This window comes from Pimephales promelas, chromosome 13 (genome assembly GCF_988280905.1).
Source record: "Pimephales promelas chromosome 13, fPimPro1.hap1.1, whole genome shotgun sequence".
Taxonomy (NCBI): domain Eukaryota; kingdom Metazoa; phylum Chordata; class Actinopteri; order Cypriniformes; family Leuciscidae; genus Pimephales; species Pimephales promelas.
The window spans coordinates 25,946,314-25,967,755 of record NC_142781.1 but is presented as its reverse complement, the minus strand read 5'-3'; the positions used below and the strand labels follow the sequence as shown (position 1 = coordinate 25,967,755).

General features: G+C 35.9%; 2 protein-coding genes across 9 annotated transcripts in view; one reads left to right on the top strand and one right to left on the bottom strand.

Annotated features, from left to right (window-relative positions):
• The window catches only part of pde4dip (phosphodiesterase 4D interacting protein), a 63,453-nt gene extending 44,523 nt beyond the window's left edge, over window positions 1–18,930 (bottom strand). For 2 of the 8 annotated variants that reach the window (XM_089118755.1, XM_089118756.1), the window contains exons 1-3: window positions 18,643–18,928; window positions 12,138–12,190; window positions 10,500–10,567 (exon numbers count right to left, since the gene is read on the bottom strand). In XM_089118755.1, the coding sequence (XP_088974881.1) occupies window positions 10,500–10,567; window positions 12,138–12,190; window positions 18,643–18,689 (168 nt within the window). In that variant the 5' untranslated portion in view covers window positions 18,690–18,928. Of the gene's footprint in view, window positions 1–10,499; window positions 10,568–12,137; window positions 12,191–14,901; window positions 15,274–18,642 lie in introns of those variants that run through there. The other 6 variants (XM_089118761.1, XM_089118762.1, XM_089118751.1 and 3 more) reach the window with 5 other exon arrangements.
• A 1,088-nt stretch (window positions 18,931–20,018) lies between these two features.
• Window positions 20,019–21,442, top strand: part of LOC148976855 (uncharacterized) — a 30,322-nt gene continuing 28,898 nt past the window's right edge. The window contains exon 1 of the transcript XR_016146056.1: window positions 20,019–20,104. The gene's annotated coding sequence lies outside the window, so the exon portion shown is untranslated. The remainder of the gene's footprint in view (window positions 20,105–21,442) is intronic.

Genomic DNA, 21,442 nt, shown 5'->3' with positions numbered 1-21,442 from the left:
ATTTAACGCATCCTTGCTGAATAAAAGTATTAACTTTTTTTACTTCAAAATTTGTAAATGGTAGTGTATGTATATTGCAAAAAACAACCAAAAACACTGCAACAGCTCAGTTAGTTTTCAGCCGGACTCTTTGCAATAACTTCTAGAGGAAATGAAGAGAGAACATCACATCTTGGTGCCATTTACACATCCAAGCCATACATTTTAACAGTGAGATTACTTTTCAGCTTGACACTGAATACCAGACCAGAGCCTTCTTGGCCAAAGATCTGATGCTCCTGTCGGTGTTCCCCGTCCCTCGCAGGGTTGTGATATTTAACCCAGGCAAATGTGGACGTCCCTGGGCATGGAGTGTGACGGATGACTCTCGTCGTTGAGCTCGCAGACAGATACTCCCGCTGAGACTATGCGCTTCGGTTCAGGCTTCAGCACAACAACGGCTGCAAAATGATCAAACTGCACGAGATGACTTAATCCCATCTCCCATTTTGTCTGTTAATTTGTTTACTTACATCTTTCTTCTTTTCTCTAAATTCCAATTAATGCGCCTCTTCCCAATTAAATACATCATACATCTCTTTGATTGCAGCGCACGTTACTCTCTGATAGCAACAGATTCATTATTTCCACATCTGTTTTCGGTAATAAGAGGAAGGACAGTAATCCGAGTTTTAAAGAAAAGTTTTGCTCCACCGTCAACAATGTAAAGCCATTTAGAGAAAACAGGGATCACTTCATCATGCTGAGCCAAGTGAGTCTCTGGTTCTTTCAGGACATCTGAACATTTAGCCTCATGTTCATATTGACTGAGAAATACAAAGGCACTTTTAATAGCTTGCAAACAAAAGCATGAATAAGCCTTTCAGCATCCGGCAGGGTAAGATAGGGCCTAATTTTTGCAATGTTTCTTAGGTGATGGAAAGCAGATTTTGTAATACTCATAATGTTAGAGTCCAGTTATAAAACAAATGTAATAACATACTTTAAAATTAGGCCAACTATAAAGCAGCAGGCATTGATGGCATTCTATACAACATTGGTCATATTCTCTCCATTCCTATAGCAGAGAAAAAGTATATAAGAGAAAGAGGGAGAAAATGAAAGGGAAAACAGAGAGATGAAAAGTTGTGCCAAGGTGTTACTGCACTGGCAGAAGATCTAAAGCCTGGAGTCTCTCGCTCTTATTGCTCCCTCTTTCCATCTCTTGTGTCATCTTTCTGAACACATTCAGAGGTGTGAATTCTAAGTTTCTGCAGAAAGTGACCTCAACAATATCCCTAGTGGAAATACGGGAATGGAAAAAAGCAGTGGGTGCTGCTGCTGGTACATTTTTAGAAGGTGCATTTGACCTGAATCAGTAATGGTTAGGTCAGATATTAAAAGCATTTTAAATATGAAAACATCGAACCCAAGACCTGAGAAAATTGTAAAACTTCTAAAGCTTTCCAAATTCATGTTATTTGATTTCATTATTCTTTACAATTTTTTGTTTTCTTTATTTTGTTACTTTATGCTTTTTGATTGGTCGTTTTACAATTAGTTTTATTGTGGGTTTTTGTTATTTTCTTTTCTCTAGAGACTGTACAATGTAAACTAGCATTCAAAAGGTTTGGGTCAATATATTTGTTTTTAAATAAATATTTGTATTTAGCAAGAAAAGATTAAATTTATCAAAAGTGACATTAAAAATGTTTATAATGTTACAAGAGATTTCTAAAACAAAATAAATTGCCAATTCAATTCAAATAAATTCTAATTCAAATAAATAAAGTAGTTCAACCGTTTTCAACATTGATAATAATAATGACATGATTCTTGAGCACCAAATCAGCATATTAAAATGATTTCTGCAGGATCATGTGATTTACTTTTTAAAAGTGTATTAATATAGAAAACAGTTACAACATTTTAAATTGTAATAATATTTCACAATACCACTATTTTTACTGCATTTTGTGAATTAAATAAATGAAGACTTGGTGAGCATTAGAGACTTATTTAAAATATATATATATATATATATATATATATATATATATATAAATCTCCTAGTTTATTTTCTTCCAAGGTTTTAATATTTTATATTATTGATTCAAATACAAAAATCAAAGCCAAAAATCCAACTAATAAATTTCAGCATCACTGATGTCAAATCTGGCAAAACATGTCTTGATGCACCATAATGTAAGCAATGAAAAACAAATTGCACTGTGCGTTTCACAAAGCTTGAGAGCTTCACGTCACTGAATGGATTTGCTATATCAACAAGATTTTGCCATTTCTAACAGGATGTTAAACGAGCAATCAGCTTCTTATGTCTAACAGAAGTATCTGATCTCAAATGAGAAATCACTTAGTGAAAGAATAATCACTTATGTTTATGTACACATAAAGTCGCTGTAAAACAAATCAAGTCACTGTGATCATACTGGCCTTCCTAAAGGAAGTACAACAAAAAGTGACTGAGATTGACTACTGTGTCACAAGCTGTCCAGCAAGGCATTTTCCCAGAGCAAACCATAAACACAGCGAACGAGACCTCCTCTGCGTGAGCATTTCATGTTACAGGCTGAATTCTGTTTGGAAGAAGCAAAATAAAACACTGGTTTTTCAGTCACACTTCAAAGACTAAATCTGCCTTTTATTCAGTGTGTTTACTGTGAGACTGAATTATGGGATCAAGTTCAACCAGCTCCGCAAACCCGCTGCCAATTGTCATGGACTTTTGCATTGGATGCTATTGTCCATGTGTGACGTGCAACAGAATTTCCCCTCGAACTCTCTTTGTCTATTTCTGCTTAACATGATTGGGGAAGTTGCTTCGAATTAAACAGAGCTCGGAAACAAAGAGAGCAGTCATTCTTTAAAACCAGAGCACAGGGGGGGGAAAAGTCCAACCAAGCCAACAACCAGACCTCCAGGTCACTGCAGTCTTCCAGTATCTATCCGTGTGGATTCACTGACTGAAAAGAGAAATCACAGGCTTTTGAAATATAGACAACATGGTTTGAACAAATATGTCCTTTGAGCTTTTAACAGCTAACTTTTAAACACTGCAACTATGAGAGAACCCATACGCTGATTTCACGCTGCCGCCATTTTGAAATCGCTCCGGTGGGAAGTGTCGCCTTTAATGATAGGAGAGTCGCGATGGTTTATTGTTGTGATTAATATAGAAATTAGTTATTCTAAAAATGTACATACATTTCTTTTATAATTTAGACTATATACAGTGAAATTAATTTATAAATTAACATTTTTTATTTTTTTTTATCCGTAACCGAGACGTTAATGTACTACTACCTACTATTTCTTGACCACAAAGGATTTATAAAAAGAACAGGCTGCTGTGGAAAGACCTCAGGGGTGCTCAACATGCTCATTGTATACGTGTACATAAATATAAGAGACACTGAAAAAAACATAATATGCACACAGGATAATGGTGCCTGACATACGTCAATTATACTTGCCATTTATCATTATATGTAATTACAGAGTGAGGTTTGAGAGCACTACTGTCAAACACTGAGCACTCAAATGAACAACAGACCATCTGAATCTTTCGTGGCTTCCCTTTTTCAGTCTTATATAAGAATCTTGTGGTCAACACATTCAGCCAAGAGCTTCTGGCTTTTGCCACACAAGTGAGGCTTTTTTCAACCTGGGTTGTGCGATGCAATATTGTCGCCTACATGCTATGATAGTATGGAGAGAATCTCTCACACAGGGTCTCATTGTTTTTAAGAGGTTTATACGCATCTAAACTTCCATGGTCGGTAGCCAATACCCAAAAACAGTGCTGTGCAAATATATAAGGATGTAACAAGTGATTTTTAGGAAATAAGTAAAAAAAATAGTTATAGTCTACATACTGTATCTAAGTCATTTTTTACTTCTTTTGGAAATAAAAAAAAAATCTTAATCTGATTTAAACTGTCTCAGTATTTAGGAGATGTGGAAAAATAGTCTGAAATCCAATTAGAGTAAGTCGACCCCTGGCGTTTCCTTACCATCTAAATGTTTGATTGTGGCCTTAAAAAATCAACAAGAATAACACAAACACACGGGCGCAAGAGCCTCAATGCAGCATGACTCTTGCTCTTTTTAATTTTACCTTCCTGACAAATTAAATAAACGTTCATCTGGTTCCTATTAGTGGCATGTTACCGATAATTGGAGAGGTATTTACAAACACCGCTATTCCTTCCTCCCAGGCCTATCGTGGCTCACCGTTTCTACAGAACCAGCCAGGACACATAACGGCCCAGCGCACAGTATCATCCCCTGAGCTCTGAGTGCTTTAACAAGGGTTTGATGGTTCAATTCTTGTATTTCATAGGCAGTTTGAATATTTTCACAGGGGGTATGAGGCACTCGAGTTAGCTCATTAAAGCAGACGTTAGGTATATTTTCAAAAATCGGATTACGGCCTCGCCTGAGAACATGCAGGCCTGTGCGTTTGATGTCAAAACTGGACTGGGATCTCAAAATATGATCTCACGGCCTTTAAGTTTCCCTCAGGAAAGAGTGCCCCCGATGAAATTAGTATTATTACCATTCCAAACTATCACGCCAGAGCGCAAGCACGGCGCAGACAGAGAAACTAAAGAACATTTGAGTACTGGCAAGATGTCAGAAAATGTAACTGCATAAACTGCAAAACCTGAGTGGGCCAAGGAAACAGAAGATGGAATGAAGGGGAAAACCACCAAACACTGGAACAAAACAGATCTGTTTGATAAACCCAACAGCAAAACATCTGGAGAAGAAACAGATTAAACATTAATAATAAAAAAGAGCCAAATTCTATTCTCTATATACTTCTATATATTAACATTAATTCATATATAATTATAATATAATAAATATATATACAAATATTTTAATATTATTAAAAATTTATTACAATAATTGCTCAAAAAATAATGCATTACACATTTTCTGTAGTAGTGAACACAGCAATCATTAAAAAAATAAATAAATAAATAAATAATTCAAAGAGAATTAATACATGACAATAGACTGTCCACTAGAGCTGTATGATTCTGGATAAATTGAGAATCACAACTTTTTTGTTTAATATAACTCTCCCATAATTCTGAACAGACAATTAAACGATATAGCAAGTCATTCTGAAAAAAAGTTAATTACTACAGACAGTCTATAAATTAATTAATTTAAATTATTTATTTTAAAATATCGGTTTGAATAAATGATTCAATGACTCACTCAAAAAGACTTGTTTCATTGCTGGATGAATCAGTGTTTTTAAATGACTCTTTTGAATGATTCAAGATACATTTTATTAACAGTCACTTGACAAAAACTATTGGTGTAATGCAGTCTATGGTGTAATGATGCAATTAATACAATCTGTATTTGAAGCATCAAGTTACTCGGCGATTGTTGAATTGTTGTCATTTAGGAATAAAATCATGTGTGAGTTTGAATCGAGATCACAATCTTTTAACAATCGTGCAGCTCTGTCCACATAATTCAAATTTTCCTAGTGATTGCTGTATACTGGATACATATGGTAAGACAGTATGGAAAACAAATGCATATACTGTACATCCTTTTGCTTTAGAAGAGAGAGTCAATGACAGAGTAGAGTTGTGTCATAGCCCTGGTCTAAAGCACTCGCTCCTATTTACACAGTGACTCACTACATTGATATACGAGTGCTGGCGTACACAAAAACAGGTTACATTTAATTAAGAACAGTTTGCTTCATGATTTAAGCGCCTTTTTGAATAGGGAAAAAAGACCCGGCCGATCTTTCTGTCATTCAGGAATCCGACCGCAGCTCATTTATCATCTGAGGTCTCATTAAATCTGTAAATTTGAATGTTTCTTCATTTTTCAATCCAGCTTTGCCATGCAATGTGGCCGGCGACTGTCAAGATTTACAGAGTAAAGTTTGGTTTGCTGGTTCTTTGACCTCAGTGAATGTCTTTGCTTTATTGTACAATAATTGCGGCATTAGGTCTGCCACTAAGTGCTGAAGCAATTCATAAAAATATGGCTTTTGCCCCTCCCTGCATATTTTGTTTGTAATTGGTCCCACATGGCCTCCTCAATGAATAATTAAAATACTGAAATGGAGACAGGGATGGCTTACAAATTCAAAATGACTTACACATCCTAACTTACCTATAAAGGAACACATACTGTGACACACACACGTCCTCACAAAAATATACATAATGCTCAATCTGTGAATAGAGCTTAAAATATTAGCAATAATTTCAGAGCAGAAGGTTTGAAATCTGAAGACAGAACAAGGCTGCTTCAAACATACAGTGGGGTCCAAAAATTTTAGATCACTAGTGAAAATGCTTCTATGTATTTTTCAAATTTAATACCAACTTTTCATTACAAATTATATTAGCAAAGCAATCTCAGTAAGTTAAATATTGAACAGGAAAATGACTAAATCAAGTAAATTATAATATCTGAAATATTTTCTATTCATTTTACATCATAATGTTTGCTTTATATTTTCCAACATAAAAAAAACAAGTTTGCACCGAGCTTTAAATTAGATTTTGAATCCTCTATTTTTAATGTGGTCTAAGACTTTTTACCGCAGGTCAGGCTTGTCAAAACTGTAAAATTTGCATCAATTTGAACAATTCTCAATATCAATTTCAACACAACAACAACAAAAAATATACAAAAGAAAGTAAATATATAAACATTAACAAATGAAATAAACAATTGTGTGTAGCCGTCAAGTATTTCTGAAATAAATAAACCTTGTTTCGCATTTCTCAATTCGGTGTAGGTGCATTTCATCAACATATCAAAGATGCACTGCTTTATCTTTTTTAAGGAGCTTAATTAGCATGTGACGGTATTACATTTTCACATTATGATATTGCTGAAGCTTTAATCACTGAAGCAAATTTCAAAAACTAGTTGAAAATTTAAACAAACTGTCATTATAAGTAAGATAAACACCATAGTGAATACAAAAATCTGAATGGCTGTTTGAGCAGAAAGTGCGATAGGAAACCAGTACATATTTTAGTTTATTATGAGCTTAGTACTACTTTAGACAACCCTATACTGATAATAACTCCAAGATCCCAAATTTCTTCCTTGCATTTCATTATATAGTGGCTACTGCAGTCTTTTCCTATACTTCACAATGCAACCAAATTCACAACATATAGGGTTGATCTATAAGGGTGCACTGAATAATAGAGAAAAACCCTTAGTAAAGTAACACGGTGCATAGTCTATATACAGACTACATTATCATCATCAACCTTGACTGTCTCCATAATTTACTCAGCATGATGGCTCTGTCCCTCTGATGCGGACCACTGATTTACTACAAAGATCTGGCTCGTATTAAGCTGTCTGGCCTCAGTTTTCTCTGTATGCTTGATGGTGCTGATCAGTGAGAGAGTGTGTGTGTGTTACTGTTACTGTGAAACAAACCAATAGAGGGCAGCGTACGACGCTTATGCTGCTACATGTGTTTTCCACAGGCCAAAATCGAAACAAAAAAATCTCCCACAATCTTAATCTTAAACATTTACTACCTCCTCCTTATCCCAAAAGGTTCTATATAGCCTTCATATTGGAAATAAAAGCAATTTAGACTGACTGTATCAAGTATCACTCTCATGTCAGAGAATAATAACCCAACAATCCAGATGAATTTGAGTGAGATGAGAGAGAGAGAAACAAAAGCTTTCCATATGGACAGATCTGGAGAGAAAGGCCACATGTTAGCGGTTATACCCATTCATCAGTCTATGATATCCAGCATGGAGGGTAATAATACTGATCAATTCCCTAAAAAGCCAAAAAAGCTTTTGAATATAAACCACACGAATCAGTTTATAATATTCTTTGTGTATTCCCTGTGCAGGGCTTGTTTCAGTGAGAATTGCCGTTGTGACATGAATCAGACACGAGGATCAAAAAATAATGAATGCTTCAAGGCATGTGTTTCTCTTCATGCAGAAAATTTTGACCTATTTTCTATCCAAATGAAAAACTACTTGAGGGGAGTGCTGCACAGAGCTCAGAAGCTCCCAGATAGATAGACAGAACCAGCTCTCGTTGTCTGAGGCTTTGTGAATTTTTTCGACTACTTGCTGAAAGGTACACAGAGAGCAAGCCACATGTGATCAGGTCTTGACAGAGCCTGTCAAAACTCTCCACATTTCTGTGAAGTCTTCGAAATAAGGGCAAAATAACAGATTAGCAATCCTACTTCCAACTCTTCTACCTTCCAACCACACCCCACTGAGTTGTTTGACAGCTCAAAATGATATTTTGTCAGATTCATATTTCAAGCAAGTTTGGAAATGATTGGCTCTTCCAACTGACAGGAATTTAGGCTAGAGGCCTACTTTGTTTAACAGAACAAATGTTTCATCCATGGAGAAGAGATCATGCACATATGCACCACACTGTAGACAACATTAGCAAAAACGCACCACGATTAGCAAAAACAATTAGGTATCGAATCGATACAGATAACCTGATTCTATTAGATTCGATTGTAATTCACTTGAGTATATTTCAGAAGACTGATTCAAATGGTTTATCAGATTGAGCCATTCATTACAAGAATCAGATACTGCTTGTGCCTTATGTTATTAATTCACTAAAACAAGCCATTTCTTCATAAATCGAACTACAGTGTTTGAGAGAATCGAAGAAACAAAGAATAAATGAAGATTGGGATTAATCTGAAAAAAAAATGTATATATGATCAAAGATGGCTGTAAAAAATAATCTGCATTGTTAATCCTTTTGATATTTTGTTTAAAAAAATCAAAAAATTTTGTGGTCATTGGCCAATTTTTCATTTTGATTTTGTAGTTTGTTTTTGGATCACTTTCCTGGTAGAAGACCTGAGCATGGCCAGTTATAAGATATCTAGCAGATGTCTGCAGATATCTAGCAGAGGTTGTCAGGTTTTGATTTTTTATCTGTTGGTATTTGATTGAATTCATGATGCCATGTATCTGAACAAGATGTCCAGGACCTCTGGCAAAAATTAGGCCCACAGGATTAAAGATACAGCAGAGTATTTCATTTTACACCAGAGGTACTTTTTTATCCCTCTGTGCACCAAACCCATATTAAGTGTTTGCTGCCAAAAAAGCATTTTTTTTTTTTTTGGTTTCATCTGACCATCCAATTTCATAATGTGATTTATGATTCTTTTACTTCAATAAAAGGTTCGATTGATGCATTTTTCTTTAAATAAAATATCAAACAGATAACCCGTTTATTTTTTACAGCCATCTTTGATCATATTTACCAAGGGGAGCAAATGATCCTGACCAGAACTATATATTATTATATAATTATATTATAATATTATAATAATATATTATATATATATATATATATATATATATATATTTATTTTTAAATGTACATAAAATATTAAAATGTTACTTGTATAATATATATAAATATACTGTATAATATGTTATATAAAAACATTACACTAAAGACTATAAAATGTAAACAGAATTCCCAGCCCCGAAAAACACTATAAAGGCCAGTTTTAACTACAACAGTTTTGAGGAGCATGAAATGAGATTTCTTCTCTATAAAGCAGTACATGCAAATTTATGAAAATTAAACTGCGGATAAATCGGAGTAACTCAGATCTGAATTAAGAGGGTTAGAATATAATAGCTCAAAGTCCACTTGATTTTTATCAAGCATTTTTGTTATGGAATACTGATATGCATTATGATATTCTTGGTCTGTCATCTTTTAGTATTGTGTCTTTATTTAATGTTTTTCCCAAAACTCTCCTGAACCTTTCCAAAGAAAAAAAAAAAACTGCAGTATTTCACAGAGGCCTCTTGTAAATGAAGGTAGCAAGGCTGAAGTTATATCACCGCCATAATAGGCTGGCTCATTTCCCAGAAAGCATTTTGCAAACAGATAGACCACAGCAGCGTGTGTACAGCAAGCATTCCAGATTCTGCTCTGCTCCAGAGTGTGTTTTATGGAAATCACATAAAAATAAAAAAAAGAACACTACAAAAACCATATGTAAGTTTACTCGGCTGTGGGTGTGCTCACGTAGTTCTCGGGAATCTTGATGGATTCCATTGTGTTTACTGGACAACAGCATGAGTTAATGTGATTAGAAAGGACAACGAGCTGAAAGAACATGTCAATAGCGATGTTGTTCACAATCTGGCATTCCCAGAATGAACTAGGACAGCTTGATGGCGTATTAACATGTCTGAACTGGTACAAGGAACGATTAGCTGTGCAACAAGAGGATGGTTCTGATTACACAAGAAAACAAAGTATAGCATTTACATCTGTGTTTCAAGTAAGCTCTCCAAATAGTTCACTGGATCACCTCATCTGCAGGCAAACACCAAAGATTAACGTCCTCAACACAGTGGAAGCCACTCAGAGGCCTGACAAATTGCTTTCACAGGCTTGCAGTTGCATGCAAAAGCTAATTTCGGGGAAAGGAAGCAAGCACATACCTGTTCAAACTCTCTCAGGCTATGTGTCTGCAGAACGGAGCTCTTCTCGGCGTCATCACTGGAGGAATCTGTTAAAATACAATCAAAAACAGTTAAAATCTATATGGAAATGGGATGCCACATACCAGACTCAAACAGTAAATTATTTGTTATATATAAATTCTATATAAAATGTAATATAAAATAATATAATGCTGGGAGCACATTCACTAGAGCAGAACTGTGTCAAGCCATTAACAGGCCAGGCACAGGGCTAAAATTATGTGTTTTTTTCCAAGCATGAGAATAGGATAACCCCCACAGGACATAATCACAGAAACACTGGTAAGGCCTAATCTTCTAGCAGTTCTTTAAAACCATGGCATGGCCTCATTAAAACTTATTACAGGACTTTTATTTAAAATGTGCCAGTGATGTGTACTGAAAGTGAGCCTGGGGGTTATTGGAGATGAGTGCATGGCACAGACCTGTTGCACCACACTTTAACTGTGCCAGAGAAATGTCAAACACTCTCACAGCGAGGTGTCTGTGAGCGAGTTGTCTGGAACTTTTACTTAAACATAATTAAGCCATTAGCTTTATGTTTTTTATTAGCAACTCATAAATTTGTCCAGAAATATACTGTATGTGCTTTTATCTGAGGAGAGGAGGAGGGAAAGGATGAGGGAGAGATGATTAAGGGTACGTTTACAAGACAACGTTGTTTTTCCTTGGCGTTTTTCACGTACAGACAAAACGACCCTTGTTTACATGGATCTGCGAAACCGACAAAAGAAATGCTGTATTCAGGCCAGTAGTTGGCAATGTCACGACACGATTCACGTTGAAAAAAGAAACACTACACGGCTATGACTGGACATGTAATACATATAGACCATTTTGCAAGATGTAAACAAAACTGGTCCAGAAGCACTTCCTGTTTCAGTTTTTTAACACTGCATAAAAGCTGGGATAAAATACAACCAACAGAACATATAAAACTGAATCAAAAAGTAAAAAAAAACGTCTTTAAGATTTTTTCTTTATATGTGAAATAAAGAAAACAGTTACAAACTGAAACAGGAAGTGTTTCTGGACCAGTGTTGTTTACATCTTGCAAAATGGTAAATACGCATGACGTTTTTACAAATTCACGTTTTTGTAGATTGCATAGGTAGTTTACAAGGTAACAGTATAGTTTTTAAGAACTTGCACTTTGAAACCAATTTTCAAAATTCTGCATTTTCAACGACCAAAAATGCCATTGTCCTGTAAATGAACAGCCAAAACCCATAAAAAGTGTTCAGTTTTTTGTTAAAAAACGGTGTCATGTAAATGGCTCCTTAATCAGAGAGAAGCAACACAAACAAGACTCAAAGGGTTTTTGAAAATGTCACTGCAATAGTCTTTTGCACAATCAGATCTAAGATTAAATGAGTTGATTTGGCAAAATTTGTCCAATATTATATTAAAAAGTCACAAGAGGCTATGCATTCCAGAGATTGTACTGTGGGTAAGAGGTCTTCTTAGGCAAGTCATGAAGTGGCATGTGTTGTGACAGCATTAAAAAATAATTGTACATTTGGAAATACTTGCAAAAACTGGTGTGTTCATCCATTGTGTAAAACAGAAAATCTACCAGTAAAACGCTGAACTTACCACCCATATTGATCATGCTCTTGGGTCGGGCTGCTTTATTTCCATTATAGTGTCTGAAACATACAAGAAAAGATTTACATTAACTGGCTTGTATTAGTTAATTTATTTCTGTTGAACATACAGTGTTAAGTTCAAGTTTTGGAACAGGAAATGTTTTTTGGTTCTACCCATATTTAAACATTCTCAAATGTCAGATAAATATCCAGTTCACAAACCCTCAGAGTTTCCACACTAAAGGCTCATCCGTCTGTTCATGTTAATCAAGTGACACATAATCAGCACATCCGCTCATTTTTAATGCCTGTATTTTCTATAACCTGTCATCTGCTTCACTTTAGTTATTGCATGGTCAGTTGTACTGCAAATAAACAGGTATTATTTGAGCACTATGTTAATTATAGTGATGTGATTATAAGAGGTTATATAATTGCATAATCATAATGCTGACATGAACTGTGGGACAACATATCTTAAATAAAGTAGCTTTCTTCTCATTCTGCCCCATTTAGAAGATAGCAAAGTTCTTCCTAGAGCTCATCTAAACATTAATATTTAACCTCCTAAACATTTTTATTGATTAGTGCCCACATGGTTTAAAACACAGCTCAGATTGCAGATCATCAGCACAAATGGACAAGGACATTTGAGACAGACTCATCTTTCACATGCACTCAGTGCTTGAGTGCTTGGCTTATATTCGAATGACATTGATTTTGTAATTCTATATTCTAAGAGTCTTTTCCAGCCTCCAGTCTTCAGTGTCACGTGATCTTTCAGAAATCATTCTAAAATGCTGATTTGGTGCTAAAAAAAACATTTTTTATCAATGTTGCTTAATATTGTTGTGAAAGCTGTGATGCAGTTTTTTAGGATTCTCTAATGAATAGCAAGATCAAATAAACAGCATTTATTTGAAATGGAATATTTTGTACATAAATGTTGGAAGAGTAGTGTACATTTATGCTTATATTACTGTATATGGCAATTTAATCTTTATTACAATGTCAAATACTTGTACATTGCATTTTAAAATTCTATTCTACTGCATATTTTCATTTTATCATTAATTGCCAAACCTGCATGCAATGTTACAGACACACATTTGAAAAGCCCTAATATTCCACCGTATGCAGTAGCATACCACAATTGTCATGAGGCAACTGTTTGTTGCTGCATCAGTAAACGGCTAATTTAAAGTAAGTGACAGTCTAATAGGGTAATACGGTAAAATGATGCTTTCTCATGCTCACATGCCTCAATAATAGAAAACAGTTTTTAAATGGCTGAAAGGAACATGCTGAAAATGCAGGATCTTGTAAAGTCAATATCTCTCAAACTTTTCATACACACTACCGTTCAAAAAAAATACCTCAACTGCAACTTTTGATCAATTCAATTCGTTCCTGCAGAATAAAAACATTAATTTCTTTCAAAAATGGATGTACTCTAGAAACCTTACATTCCCATCGGGCTACAGTGCTGCTTCACCAAAACCAAATCAGATAACTTTAACAGTTTTAAAGGTTTGACAAAGCAAAAGCTAAATCTTACCCCCTGGAACCTGCTTAAGAACCCCTGGGGGTGTGAATACCCCAAGTTGGGAATCACTCATCTAATTAAAATAGTTTTAAAAAAACACTTTAAATAATTACTATAGCAGTAGGGCACTTGATGTTACAGTTGATAGAATTTGCATTTCCTTGGTTTGACAAAATAGTGAATGTTCATAAATCCAGTTAGTCTTCCTCTCTTGATCTTTTCAATACCATTTCCAAACTACATCCCCCTTGGCCCCTTCTTAAAGGCCCATTAAAATAGATGATGACTGTCGAGCTCTTCACACTTATCCAATAAATGGGTTCAGGCAATAATACAGCCTAGACAATGGTGTGACAGATGGAGCCAACCACTCGATTTCCTCACTTTGATCCGAAAGACAAAGAGTCAGGCACCTAATTTACATGATCCATATCAAACACTTAAAAGATCTCATATTCTCCTAAAAGCCAAAGAACATCCATCTCACATGACTGGCCCACAGAGAGTTACAGAGAGAAAGGTTCAGCAAGCAAAAGAGAAATAAACAGATGGTCTTCCACACACAGCTAAACAAGGGTGTCAACAACTTCACCATGCCGGCAACGATCCACCCACTACTAAGGTGTGCATATTGTGGGGGATGGGCCTATGCTAAAAAGTTTGTAACGATCCTCTTTGTTTAAACAGCCACCATTGCAATCATATTTTCCATAGAGAAGGAAAGCTTCATCACATACAGTACAAACAAAACATGGCCAATAGCTTCAGATGCCAAGAAGATCCCTGAGTCATGACCACCTGCTCTAGGTCACTCATAATCACACTGGTGGTCAGCTGAGAAATGAACTCCCCCACACTGACAAATGGTCTGCTCAAACGTGAATGCTGTTTAAACAGTGGTATTGCATAAACAGTGGGGCATGGTTTAGTATTCCCAAACATTCGGAGTTGCTTAAATATAAATGGCATTGAAAAAACGTATTTACTAATTAACTTGTGCAAAGTGTGCTAATGTAATCATTTCAGCCTTAAGATGAGGCAAACCAGACATTGTACTACCACATTTTACAAATTACTGCGAGTTATGCCTGGATTCAAACTCTAACAAATAAAGACATGGTGGAACACACAGCAATATAAAAACAAATTCCTAAAAAAACAAAAGTGAGCTGTTTTCTCTTCTGAAGTATACGTTTCCCACTCTGTTTCGAGGTGAATACCTTACCTGCCACGATACAGAAATCCACTCATCTTCGCGACATCCAAACCACAGGAAAGTTAAAAAAGAACAGACAGGAACAAACTCAGCTCCTAAAGAGGGAAACAGCCAGGCTCTCTTCTGTGGCTCTGATCTTAATCCAGTGTTTTAGTGAAGAAATCTTCATTTCCAAAGACCAGGCTGGTCAGGAGTCCAACCAAACATAAGCGTGCACACACACACATGCGGGGAAAAGCTACTATTTCTCTCTGGACGGCAGACAAGAGACGGTCATTTGACGTGGCAAGGCCAGACCAGAAGTCAGTGAAACACATACAGAGTTGTTAAGTGGTAAACAGCACAGAGGTGAGGGCACACACACACACACACACACACTCAGAGCGCCACTGGCTTGCCCTGAAAGAATGATCTGTTCGTGCATGCTCAAATACAGGTTTTTCTCTGTATGTGTGGGGAGGAGGGTGTGTTGTTTCCAACTGGTAAAAAACCACATTGGGCCTTCCTGCCCAGGCTTGAGGAGCATCCTTTAAATTGTAAATGGGCTATTCGCCCCTAGCTGTCTATGAGCTGAGAGAAGGGGCGGTGAGGGACACAGGCTCAGACAGGTCTGTAGCATTTAGGAAGTTTGGCCTATCCCTTTCTGCTGAAGATGAGGAATCTGATGTTACCAAGTTCAAAAAGCCTTTAAAGTTAACTCAGCTGTAAAAAAACAGAGAATATGATGTGTATATATAGCACAGACATAACTGTGAGGTTCTGTCTCACTCCAGGATGATTTATAAAATCCACAATGTGTGTGTGACTAAGACTAAACTCAAGGAGACTAAAATGGAAATTGCATTACGTATTTTCCAGGGGAGTGGCTAATGAGGTGAGAAACAGTTTAGTCAGAAATATCCAGATGATTTTCATACATGCAATCTCACTGAGAAAGTGACTGATTTAGCATGCAGTTTTATGGAGGTTATAGTGAATACAGAAACATACGCATAATGACATAAAGGTTAAAAAATTATGATTTTCACTTCTGAGTAAACTATCCGGAGCTTAAAGTGGACATATCATGCAAAATCCACTTTTTTAGCCCTTAAATGCATTTTGTTGTATATTTGGAGTGTTTAAGTACAGAAAAGATGAAATTATTCTCTTCAGGTGCTTCGTTTATATCTTTATATTCTGTTTTGGTCATATTTTTCAACCTGTTCAGATTTTTCTGTTCTCTATGACGTTTTTTGAACAATTACGTCAAAGTATTTGCAGCGGAACTGATAATATGTAAAATGAATGATTTAAAATCATGATATGTGCCCTTTAAATAGAGCTTCTGAAAGTAGTTATGTCACTTTTTTTTAAGTTACAGACTGACTCGAGCGAGAAATAATTTTCAGGCAAAGTTACATAATTACAAAACCTTCCCCCAGTCAAAAACTGACATTAGCTATTAATCATCATGTTCATCATCAGCAGCAATGCATTTTATTCCTTATTAAGCCTGCCGTTAGTCTTCTTGCAGGCCTGGGAAAGAAAAGCCAGCGTGTGACTGTGTTTGGTCTCTCTGAGAGTTTTCTCCTCAGCTCAGCTGAATGATTAAAGATGCTTTGAGATTGAAGGAGAAAATAAAACTGAAGTTAGGTAGAGAACACATTAAATGTACAGAAAGAAACACACTAAGCCCAAGTATATTTCCAATAACAGAGAAAGAGGTAGTGTATCTAACCCAGGAGCAACGGTGACCCTGTAATTACCACTGAGACTACACTATGTTTCCACCCTTCAATCTGAAATCCCTGTGTTTGAACAGCTGCCCAGGACCAGCTGCTGGGTGCACGACTGACAGAGAACCACAAGTCACACAGGACCCTAACTAACCACAAACAGCCCGTTTTATATCAGAAAAGTGGATTCTTTCTTAGTGAGCACTTTGCCTCAGAGCAGGTGATCCTAACAGCTATTACATCACTTCATCCAGTATTTTTATAGACCATAAATACAGAGCAACTGAGCACCCTTTTATCCCATAATATTTTTGAAACATAATGTGGGTGAAATGTTTTCAAGCATTAAAGACGTCTATGACCTCACATGTTATGGTTACGTTTACCGACTATTACATGGCGTGTGAGCAGGCAGGCTACGGCTATTATTATTTTATCGTTTCATTGGTGGAATTGTTCATGCTTCTATGTCTTGTATATAATGAATTCACATCACTGACAGGGAAATTCTGGGTTGCCATATGTGTAGAATGAATCCCAGGCAATCCCTGCACCGGCTGATTAGAAACAGGACATGTCCCCTTTATTGTATATATAGCTCGGTTTGTAAGAGGGGGTGAGGCGATGGACTCCATAATTAACTCTGTCACATTTTTACAAGCTGTTAATGAAGTTGTATAACTCCTAGTGCAATTCCTTGCTACGCATCCATCTGCGACAGTAGAATTAGAAGCAGACACAATGTTATGTCAATTACAATTAAAAAGCCATTTGGAAACAGATGCAATGTTAAGAAAGTCATTATCATTGTCATTTTAACATTTCTACTCATCAAGCACTGAAAATATTAACAGAAAATTACATTGAGAGCTCATAACATCAAACAGATGCTCTAACATATGCTGTAACAGAAAGAAAATAAATGTCCTAGAACATAAACCTTTGATTATGAACAAAAGTAATGTATTATAACAACTATGTTTAGATCAATAATCTACTTTAGATCAGTGGTTCTCAACTCCAGTCCTCGGGACACACTGCTCTGCATATTGTGTATGTCTCCCTTATTTAACACACCTGATTCAAATCCTCAGCTCGTTAGGATGAACTGAGTGTGTCAGATAAGAGAGACATGCAGTGCAGAGCAGTTTGTGTTTCAAATGAACATACGTTGAACTCAATCTTAACATAATATTAATATTTAATCATATGTTATTGTGTATAATATATGATTGAATATTTCCAAGTTTCAAGCATTTGAAGGATCAAGCAAAGTTGAACTGAATATGATGAAAAATACATGTAAAATAAAAAAATATATATTATTTGTATTATTTGTAAATGCTCAAATTGCCAAGTTGGAGCTAGGTGCACTTTAAAGGAAGATTTTTGAGGGTAAAAATTGACCATTGTAAGGAAGCATACAGATATTTGATGTTCTTAAAACTAGCTGTCTTTCGTGCCCAGTTTTATTTTGTACAGCTAATGTTCTATAACAATAATAATATTAATAAACTTTAATATTATTTTCACTAACATTTGTTTATCCTTGTAAATACAACACTCCACCCATGATGGTTCTTTCACTGGAACAGATTCAGCACCCTAGACAAGCACTTGATAATAATTGGGATTAGTAGCCTTACCCTAATTATTCTTCACTCATGTGTAGTGGAGAGCAAAACTGGTGGTCAAAGAGCACTACAACCCAAACACAGACTTACATTTCAGCAGAGACTCAACCTTATTGATATCTAAACAGAACAACATGACAGAATACAGATGGACACACGTGATAAACAGATGCTTGCAGCATTTTATGTCAACATGGTCTAACGTGGTCATTATTTTTTTCATTAACCCTTTGCAGCTTGAACTGTGTCATGAACACACGTGAAAAAATTAGCTTTTTGAGACGTTTAACATCTCCATCACAGACAACATTTTAATTAGGCTATATTTATACAGGTAAAACCGACTCAACCACAGCATTTTCAACTTGTTTTCAGTCATAGAGGACAGACAGACAAACCTTTCAACATCTCTCCGGTCTCGCTCATCGGACGCTGTCCAGTCCATATTAGTCCATCTTTCATGCGCCTCCTTGTATATCCACAATACCGCGTCAAATTAAGGTAAATGAACCTGTCATTGTGTTGCAGATGTTATAAAACCAGTCGCATAGCTTCGAATGCAATATGAGGATGCGCAGTTCATTGCCATTGGTGTCTGTCGAGTCAGTGCAAGCAAGCAAACCCCCCGCGGTCCAGTGCTCCGTGTATCGCACGCGTCAGGAGAAGCAGCCGCATCAAAGGAGTCTTGTGCTGGCCGTGCCCTCTTCACTATACTGTCAAAACATTCATTCATCGTGTGCTTGTGTTTTCCGTTGATACGGTTGAATATTATATAGCTATTATATAGATATTAGTTTTGGTGGATAACTGTAGCCTATGTGGGAAAAATACTGAACTGTTTTCATTGATTAAACATGTTATTTTTAGCTATAGCTATTTTAGCTATAGCTACCGAAGAATACATATAGGGCCTACACAAATTGTCATGGCCCATGGGACGAAAATTGCGATTTATTTTCCTTCCCTGTTATGACGTATATCCCGAGGTCTCTGCCGAACGTTTCTGTGTGGCTGTTTTTCAAAGTAAACTGGTATGCAACAAAATGAAATGACTTTTCGAACAAGAAAAAATGTAGGCCTAGACTCGATTGTGTCAATAGAGTTGCAGGTTGTTATTTTGTTGTTATTTTTTATTAAAGATGAAACAGATATGTGCACAGATAAATTATTGACAATAAATATCACAACATTCCATTAAAAAAATTGATTAAGCTAATTCACAACAAATTCCAGTTGATGCGTCTAATAGGGCAGTCTGTTGAAAGGACATACCATTTTGTTTGTTTTGTTTTTTTGTACAGAATAATGGTTGGTCAAATATTCCTGAATAATGGCAACTCATCTGGGACACTGCACACGTTTTGTGTCTGTTATGTCTCTCAGATGTTACAATGAATATTTCATGTTCTTAAATGTATGTTTTTTATCATAAACTATTACTATGGCACATTGTGTGTGTGTGTGTGTGTGTGTGTGTGTGTGTGTGTGTGTGTGTGTGTGTGTGCAGGCACATGACACTTTCATTAACCATTTATTTAAAGAAATAATGAAGAAACAATGAAGAATTTTTCTACAATGAAGAAAAATGTGGATAAATTGAACCAATGTTGTTCATTTCAGTTTTTTGAGAATGAAGGACAAAAGCCTAAAATAGAGTTTACTGACTAAACGGGTAAACAGTTGAGTTAAATGCTTATTAAGACTTTGCTTACATAACTAAGGAACTAAAGCAGAGTCAAGTAATTCCTCTCTCTCCTCTCATAAATAGGGAGAAAAGAAAGGCAAGGGAGAGGAAAGAAGAGAAAAATAAAGGAATTGCTCATATTATCAAAGAAGAAATCAACAAACACTTACTGTGAGGTGAGTCAAAGTCACCATGTCAGTCAAATATGCTATTCTTTTTTTTTTTTTAAATGGAATATTGAAGTATTTCTAATAAATTGCTTATCTCTGATGATGTGGGACAACCTGTCACTCACATTACATCACAGCAATAGCAAACCACAACCATCCAATCAATTTGACAATGTAAATTAAATTATTTCAATCTGATCTACATCACAATAGGAAAAAGACTATCGCATGATGACTAAAGAGTTCGGCTCAGGTCACATTTTTTTCCTTTTTTCTTTTATTACTTTAGAACATTAGATGTAGCCTAAAGTGTTAAGACCTCTTTCTTAGAGATTGTGGTTTAACATGAGTAAGCTGAACACTAAGATAAGAGATTTTAGCTTATTTTTGGTTCCCTGTTTTTCTTTTTGGTAAGCATGGAAAAAATTTTCGCTACTGGAGCAACACTTTACTTGAAAAGCATAATTATGTGTTTTACCAAACGAGGCCAACCTTCAAAATTTACCCACAACAACATGGAAATAAACAAATTGTTGTCAAATGTTTTGAGGTCACAAAAACACATGGTACCTGCCACCCACATCCCTCAAGCCATGCTTGCTGAGCATTTTGACGCCATCTTGTGTCCAAGACTTGCTAAATCACATCAATAGATTCACATGAAAACAGCTGCACAAGTCCATTTCATTTATCAGACTCCCTCTTAATTACTTCAAATAGTCCATTTATGGTTACCACATTAGTTTCCAGTATGATGTAATTATTATTTGTGACTGTGGAGGTGAGAGCACTAAGAAAACCAGTAGAAAATTACCAGTAGCCAACATTTTCTTTTAAGTTTATGGACATTCTCTATATGACATTGTGTGTGTGTGTGTGTGTGTGTGTGTGCGTGTGTGTGTGTGTGTGTGTGTGTGTGTGTGTGTGTGTGTGTGTGTGTGTGTGTGTGTGTGTGTGTGTGTGTGTGTGTGTGTGTGTGTGTGTGTGTGTGTGTGTGTGTGTGTGTGTGTGTGTGATAAGATAAATATTTTTGAACTATTTTTAAGTCACTAATAAAATAATATAAAAAAAATCTCAAATTGTTATGCTTACAATAATATATAATTGAGAACATACTAAATTAAAATTATTTTTTTAAACAGCAATTTGTAACAACCTTACATGTATAAAGAAAAATGTATGACTGAGTGCGTGAGAAAGAGGGGTTTTGTCATTAACTGGCCCCTCCCTGTCTCACCCAGTCATCACTCTGTCCCTCAGTCATCCCCGGGTTTGTTTGGAGCTGTCATAACAGCCTGTGATTCGTCAGCCATTCCTCAATGTCCACAGGCTCCCATTTTTTGT